The sequence below is a fragment of the Hipposideros armiger genome, unplaced genomic scaffold, assembly GCF_001890085.2.
Source record: "Hipposideros armiger isolate ML-2016 unplaced genomic scaffold, ASM189008v1 scaffold_422, whole genome shotgun sequence".
Taxonomy (NCBI): domain Eukaryota; kingdom Metazoa; phylum Chordata; class Mammalia; order Chiroptera; family Hipposideridae; genus Hipposideros; species Hipposideros armiger.
The window spans coordinates 124,355-132,912 of NW_017731772.1; the positions used below are offsets into that span (position 1 = coordinate 124,355).

At 37.1% G+C, this 8,558-nt stretch overlaps 1 protein-coding gene across 7 annotated transcripts in view; it reads left to right on the forward strand.

Annotated features, from left to right (window-relative positions):
• PSIP1 (PC4 and SRSF1 interacting protein 1) overlaps positions 1–8,558 on the forward strand; it is a 49,607-nt gene that overhangs the window by 9,592 nt on the left and 31,457 nt on the right. For all 7 annotated transcript variants that reach the window (XM_019664428.1, XM_019664427.1, XM_019664429.1 and 4 more), the window contains exon 4: positions 6,284–6,422. In XM_019664428.1, the coding sequence (XP_019519973.1) occupies positions 6,284–6,422 (139 nt within the window). The remainder of the gene's footprint in view (positions 1–6,283; positions 6,423–8,558) is intronic.

Consider the following 8,558-nt stretch of genomic DNA (forward strand, 5'->3'; position numbering starts at 1 on the left):
AAGTTGGCACCATCATTGCGCTCTTCCCGGGCGAGGCAGATCAGTTGCCGGCTTCTGGATGGCCGGCCGCTCACAGTGGCTGCTGGCTGCCCACGCCGTCACCAACAACTCACGGCAGCCCATCTCCAGGTTGAGCTGTTGTTCAGCATCTTAGCTGTAGAGGGCAGTGTCACTGGCCGTTATATGTGAGGTCCAAAATGGGGTCCTCTGGCGTCCCAACCCAGCTCTTAACCAACGTGCCACTCGGCCAGCCCTCAAAAAAGTTGATTTAGAGAAATAGCTGCTTTTCTGTGAAAATTGGGATATACAGGAACACACAGCCTTTAGGAGTATGCCATATAAGAGACACACGTGGAGGAGTAACGTTGCTTCAGAATTATAAAATGAGTACCATAGTTCATGATTTGCTATTTCGTTAGGATATTTTACATTAGCCTTGATTCTTAGGGCTTTGACATTGATGTTTGAAGTCTGAGTTCCATATATTACCTACGTATGGAGATGGCATTGATGTTTTATTAGTCGGTGTTTCAAAGACAATTATAGTGGATACAGGAAACCCTGCAACCTTTTTAAGGAATGCAGAGTTGAGGCTCTGCTGCTGACCTTGCCTGAGTCAGTTAATCTTTTTGGCCATCAGTTTTCTAATCTTTAAAACCAGTATTTTGGTAACCCTTAAAGTTCCTTTCAGCTGGGGAATTTGGCGGGTAACTTACTTTGAATTAATGTGTATCTATTTGTTGTTAAAACCTTTAAAAACAACATAAAGGAGAGTTCTCATTTTGACTCCTATTTTTTAGAGATGTGTTAATTTTTTGTTACATTTTCTTTGAGATTTGTGTGTCATTTTAAAATAGAATGCTTGGACGAATGAATCGGAGCCACATAAGGTTGTGCCCTTGGGAGTAGCAATGGTTGTCTGAAAACTGATCTGGGCCCTGTTCTCCAATCCTGTGGGATTGTATCTCCAAGGAGGATTCTGTGTGTGTTGTTACTTGTTTATTTTTATTAAAAAGTAATTTACATATACTATGGTGTAAGTTTTAAGATACAAGTGTTGATTTGATCCATTAATATCTTGCAATATGATTACCACCATAATTCGATACATTTACATGTTGCACCACCATACCATAGTGTTTCACTTCCAACATGCCCCATAATTATTGTTTCTATTTTGTGGTGAGCACATGGGAGGAGTCTTTTTTTATCCATCATGGTTTTTTGTCTCATTAAGTGGCTCCGTAGTCTTAAGCATGTCCTTTGACCCACCTGTTCTATGTAGAATTTATGAAGATATGTATGACGATAGTGCAGTGTTTTATACAGTTGCATTATTTTATGATACATACTTTATACTTGACATAGAAAATGGTCCAGTGGTAGACCAGTTAATTTTGGGATAGTCATACAGTGAAATAGAATGTAGCTGCTAAGTAATTGTAGACATGAGAAGATTATTTATTTATTTTTTTTTTAGCTGAGCCATCCTGCCACCTGTTGGCAGCTCAGCGGCTGCTCAGCTCGGGCTGGACTCGAACCGCTGTTGCTCAGAGCTCAAACTCTTGAGCGAGCTCTTAACCAACTGAGCCACTTGGCCGGCCCGAGAAGATGATTTAAATTGAAAAATTATTTGTGGATGAGTATGTATTATATACATTAATATTACGTTAATGTGTATATACGAGTACACAACTAAAAAGTGGTGAAAAATAGCGGCTATCTATAGTTGGTAAAATTATGGATCATTTTTTCTTTGCTAGGATATGGTATTCACTGAAAAAATATTTTAGCAGCTTTATTGAGATGTAATTCATAGCCCAAACTATTCATTTAAAGTGTACAATTCAGTAGATCTTAGTACATCCAGATAGTAGTACAGCCATTTGCACAATTTTAGAATATTTTCATCACCCCAGAAAGAAACCCATTAGCAGATACTTCTCATTTCTCCCCAATTCTCCCTCCTGTCTTGCCCTAGACAACCACTAACACACTTGCCTTTTTTGGGCATTTCAGGTAAATGGAACTATACAACATGTGGTCTTTAATGACAGGCTTTTTTCACTTAGCATGTTTCTAAGGCTCCTCATCTATATTGTAGCATGTGATAATACTTCATTTCTTTTATTGCCAAATATTGCCTTGTATTGATCTACCATATTTATTCATTCATTAGTTGATAGACATTTGGATTGTTTTATTTTTGGCTATTACAGATAATGCTGCTGTGAACATTTGTGTACAAGTTTTTGTGTGGACATGTTTGCATTTTTGTAGGAGTGGCATCCCTGGGTCATATGGTAATTCTGTGTTTAATCTTTTGAGGAATTGCCAGACTGTTTTCAAATCAGCTGACACTATTTTACATTCCTGTCAGCAATGTGTGAAGATTCTAATTTCTCCATGTCTTTGCCAAGACTTATTATCTGTCCTTTTTTTTTTAAAGATTTTTATTGGGGAATTGGGGGAAGGCGAACAGACAAGTTGCTGTCGTTTCGTTCTCCAGTCTAGCTCTGGAGGACTTTGCTTCACTGGCCCAACCTGGCACCATCATCGCGCTCCTCCCGGGCGAGGCAGATCAGTCGCCGGCCTCTGGACAGCCGCCCACTGCTGCCGCTGGCCGCTCACACTGGCTGCCTGCTGCTGGGTATACACGGTAGCCCATGGCAACCCACTGCCACAGGGACTGCAGCCTATGCCGTCGCCTCACGGCAGCCCAGCTCTAGGTCGAGCCGCCATCCAGCATCTTAGCTGTGGAGGGCAGTATCACTGGCCCTCATATGTGGGATCCGAACCGGGGCCCTCTGGCGTCCCAAGGTAGTTCTTAACCATTGCGCCACTCAGCCGGCCCTTATCTGTCCTTTTTTATTATAGCTAATCCGAGTGGGTGTTAAGGTAGAATCTTATTGTGGTTTTAATCTACATTTTACTGACAGCTAATGGTATTGAGCATCTTTTCATGTGTGAATATTTTTTTAACCTTCTATACATGACATGAAAGTGTCTTCAGGAAGTGATGCCAACAAAAAACATTAAATATATTTCACAACACTGAAGGTGTAATGCAAAGGATAAAATGTTGGAAGCTGATCAGACTTATAGAAACAAATAGGACAGTTGGTCAAGGCACAGAAAATGCGCTCACTTGGTATCATAGGTTATCTGATGAGAGGGAGGCAAGTACTGTGCAACTGAAATGAAACACTTCAAATCTCAATATTTCTAATATTTTAAATTACAGTCTACTAAATAAGTTTAGTTCTATTATTTCCTTGCACACTGTCAGTAATAGAGTGTTTAAAATTTTGACAGTATTTAAAGGTTATGGAACAATCATAATTTTTTCATTGTTTATTAAGATTGCCTTGCCCATTTTTATGGTCTCATTGTCATGCAAAGTGAGGACTGCCTGTTTTGAGAAAACAGAAATTCATGTACATTTAGCATGTCAAACTTATATACATTAAATAACATCGTGGGGGCCGGCCGAGTGGCTCAGTTGGTTAATAGATCGCTCAAGAGTTTGAGCTCTGAGCAACAGCGGTTCAATGCCCGGCCCGAGCTGAGCAGCCGATGAGCTGCCAACAGGTGGCAGGATGGCTCAGCTTGAAATAAATAAATAAAAATAAAAATAAATAACATCGTGGTAGAATCAGTCTTCTTTTGAATAGCTTTTAGGTTTAGAGTCATAATCTAAAAATGTCCCATGTATGAGGATTTAAAACATATTTCTGTAATTTTATTAAGTATTTAAAGTACCTTCCACTTGAATTTCCTGATGCCACCAATTTTCAGCCCTTTGGGGATTTTGAACTATTAATGAGGGTGCTGTCTGGTTTTCTACATTGCTGCTTAATATTCAACTTTTTCAGTCTTCTTTTCAGCTTCCAAATCTCCGTTGACATTGTCTCTCTAGTCTTTGGCCTTATGAGTTGTTTTTGTAGGGTTTTGGGGGGAGATTGCTTTGTTCTAACTAAAAGTGTATTTTATTTTTATTTTTTAAGATTTTTTTGGGAATTGAGGGAGGGAACAGCATTGGGGAAGTGGGGAAGAGGAACAGACAAGTTGCTGTCCTTTTGTTCTTCAGTCTAGTTGTGAAGGACTTCGCTTCATTGGCCTATGTTGGTATTGTGATCATTGCGCTCTTCCTGGCTGAGACAGATCGGTCGCCGGCCATTGGACGGCCGCTCACGGCGACTTATGACAGCTCACGCTGGCTGCCGGCGGCTCACGGAAGCTCATGGCAGCCCACTGAAGCCCTGCTGCAGCTTATGCTGTCGCCTGCGACTCACGGCAGCCCAGTTCCAGGTTGAGCTGTTCACAGTCTTAGCTGTAGAGGGTGCAGCGTCACTGGCCCATGTGGGATCTGAACTGGTGGCCCTACTGCTCAGAGCTTGTGCTCCCAAGCCAACTCTTAAGCAACAAGCCACTCAGCTGGCCCTGTATTTTATTTTTGATGGAGGTTTAACTCAAGTCATTTACTTAGAATTTGGAACTGATTACATAGGCGGAATCTTTTTACTGTTTTAATGAAATGTGTAAATTTTCTCATTTGAGACTAGGGGTAGGAATGAATGATGCCTATTGAAAGTCTGAATTGCTGTATCAAATGCGATGAAGATTTAAGTGTGCCTTAATTGATGTGCAATTAAAATACATGGATACAATGAGTATTCCTCAATTATAGAATTTAAATAATAAAGCTGACTTTTATATTCACTGATTAAATTTAAATAGAGCTCTAAGTCTCTTTTTAATTGAAACTTGATCTTAAAACCTTTTAAAATATTCTGACTGGAATGTTAATTATAGTCATTAGGTCCCCAATACTTAAAGAATTTCAGCAGAAAAGGAATTTGTGATAAATACCGAATTAGTAATTAATAATCTTAAATCATAGCACACTTTAGAGGAAATGAGCAGTAAATTGGTTTTCCTCTTTGGAGAAGACATACGAGTATAACAACCATCATAGCAAAAAAACTTGTACATACTGTGTATCTAATTCTGTAGAAATGACAGATTTCTACAGAACTGACTGACAAAGGGAGATAAAAGGAGTGTGTTCTAGAGAAAATAGCCTAAATACGTATGTATGTGTACACACACACACAGAGTTGAATCTCTGGTGGATTCCACACTTGTGAGTTCACCTGCTCACTAACGTGTGTTTGTAATCCCAAATCCATACTTGTGGTGCCTTCGTGGTCATGTCTACAAAGTGTCAGAAAGTTTGAGTAACTTGATGCACACATTCCTAGCTAAGACTGAACTAGGCAGTGCTCTGCCTTCTTGTTTCAGCTCTTATACTGTACACAAGAGTCCTTTAGCAGTCTTATGAGTTGTCATGGTTTGTGCATTTGTTAGTCATTTTGCTGTTTATAATGACCCTCAAATGTAGTGCTGAAGTGATATTTAGAGTTCCTAAGTGCAAGAATGCCACGCTGTCTCTTATGGAGAAAGTATGTGTTACATAAACTGTTGGCTGTGAGTGCAATGTTAGTGAATTACCAATATATATTAAATAAGGTGTCTTTGAACAGAAACACATAAAACAGGTTATGTATTGATTGGTTGACAAAAATGTTACTAGAGGCTCACAGGAACTTATGTTGTATTTCCCCTGGAGCATTGGTGTGATAGTCACTAATTCAGTATTTGTGATGACTTTATAGACATAATTACCACAAATACAAGAATTGACTGTTGTGTTTATGTGTGTGTATATGAATGAACAAATGAACCAGTTATAACATCTGATTACCTCATTGAATAAAGTAAAATTTTTGACACATTCATTTTATTATAGAAATTTGTATATATACATAGAACATACACGTATAGTAATGCACCTTTTTGACTGTTTTATGAGTTGTGTAACCAATACTTTGAAATAAAATTATATTTGGAGTGCATTTAAATGTATTGGTCAATGCAATCGTGTCAGTTTTTTTTTTCATTTTTGTGCATTTTTATATTGTAAAGTAGAATAAAATTTACCATTTTAACCATTTCTAAGTGTATATATAGTTCAGTGGCATTAAGTACATTCACATTGTGCAACTTGTTGGTTTTTTTAAAATAGGATTATGGATCTTGGAGCTTGTGACTGAATTTAAAAGTATTTGGAATTATAATTTGTGTCTACCCTTTTTGTGTAAGATTTTTAATGCATTTTACATTAAGAATTTTTGATAACTGCATGATAGAGTAGAGCTATTTAATAACTTATATTCAAGATTGCTTTGCACTCACATTTTTCCCCCCTCTCCTTTTTTAGTGCTTTTTTAGGCCCAAAGGATATATTTCCTTACTCAGAAAATAAGGAAAAGTACGGAAAACCAAATAAACGAAAAGGCTTTAATGAAGGTTTATGGGAGATAGATAACAATCCGAAAGTGAAATTTTCAAGTCAACAGGTGCGTCATATTACATAATATTTAGTTTAGTATTATGTATTCGGGGAATAATCACTTCTAGCTGTAGGAAAATAAATATTGATTGAAGAGACTTGTGAGTTTTGGATTAAATTGTTCTTATATGTGAGGTTGAACGTTGACTTTTCATATCTAGATGAATTGATAAAAATATTACCTGCATGGTTAAACAGATTTCTGAAAACTGATATGTACTCACTTATTTAATTCCTTCTAATTGAGCATTTATTTACTAATCATTGAATTTAAAGCCATATGTACTGTTCTTAAATTCAAGTTTATAACTTGAAGGGTTTGTTTTCTTATTCATTTTAATTTCTATATCCATAAAACTATATTAGAATATGATCCTCACATGGGTTAAATTACATGTGACAGAAGTACTTATAGCACTTTGAAAATTATACTTAATGTTTTTGGTATCTAGAAAATTAGTCTTAAACTTTCTTTTTATTCTGTTTTTATGTGTCCCAAGCTTTTGTTTATTTATATTAGACTTGAGGTAGTATAGTAAACACTAGGAAGAGTATCAGTAAACCTAAAGAAAGAAAGAGATAGCAACAAACTGAAAAATTTGCAACTGTCTACTTATAACTCTTTTTTTTCAGTTCTTTATGTGCCATGCTTTTTCTCATCTTTGAGACCTTTACAGAAGCTGTTCTGTCTGGAACATTTAAATCTTTCATGGGTGCTCCAGCTCTGCATTAGATGATCCTAAGTGCCTTCATTACCATGCAAAGCTTATTTGTTGCAGTGCTCATCATACCACATCGTAAATGCTGCTGTTCTTGTCTTACCTGCCACAGACTATCAGCTTCATGAACAAAGGAGTTGTATGTCCTGGCATTGTTACATGTGTGGGCAGAATAGGTAGTCACTGAATATTTGTTGCATGAATGTAAGAATGGATGGTTTCCCGTCATTAGTGCCTTGACTGTGTAAAGGGAGTCCAAAGAGATTGAATTGATTATTGCCTGAAACTAACATTTTATAGCTTCACTTGAGTCCTGTGTCCTGTAGTTGTGCCTTCAGGATCTTTTTCATACTCCAGATTGCCAAGCATGGTCACCTTATCCTCTGTTTTTATGTACCTACTTAATCTCCAAATAGTTTTCACCATATCCTTGGAATTTCCCATTTCACAGTGAAATTTGTGGTAGGTTGTGTGCGCAAAACCCACCAATGTTTTCGTCTGTAACAAAAGTATAAATGATTGTACTAATGAGATGTACTACTGTGTTCCTGGCCCAGACACATCCCCAGTGGCTCATTCCCAGAGTTTGGGGAAAGCAGTCATGCCCAAACTTATTCAAAAACAAAAAATTGGCCATCATAATTTATTCTGTTTATATGTTTATATAAACATATGTTTATATGTCATAATTTATATGTTTATAAACATAAAATTTCTATAGTGCTGTAAGTAATTTGGGGTCATTTTAATATTTTTTTTTGGTTGTAATATAATTTTGTGGTTTATCAGCATTGCTCCCCCCCCCCCTTTTTTTTTGTTGCAAAAGAGGAAATGGGTTTAACCATTTTAAAAACTTGCCAGAATAAACAGCTAGAAAGGGGCACAGTTTGGAATATAATGCTATGATCTCGTAGATCTGTGCGTTCCCTCACCTACCAGTGTGTACTGTGTTGCCTCTGTTATTATTCATCTTTTTGGTTGGTGTTGTGAAAGTCTAGAGCCTTTAGATCTAGACCACCTCCTTATGTATATCATCTGGGGATTCTTTTAAAGTTTAATAATGATTACTGGACACCCACGCAGTACCTATTAAATTAGAATCACTTAAGTTTGGATAAAGTCTTTAAATAAAGCTGCGATATCCTTTGCTAAGGCTGTTTGTCTTGAGTACATAGATAAGCTTCTCTCCAGAGTCTTTCAGTAGTTGAATACAGTCTAGGTCTATGCTATTCTAAACTAAACTACATTGCATCTTGTTGCATATTTGTTGGTTAGAGCATCAGGATAGTATTTTTTGTAACTGTACTTTCAGCCTCACTATTTTATCCTCTGCAGCTGTCTACATTCAGTTGTAGGAATACAACCCCTTATAGACTTTTCTTATAAAAAGAAAAATTAGCATTTAAAACTATTTTTTTTTTTTT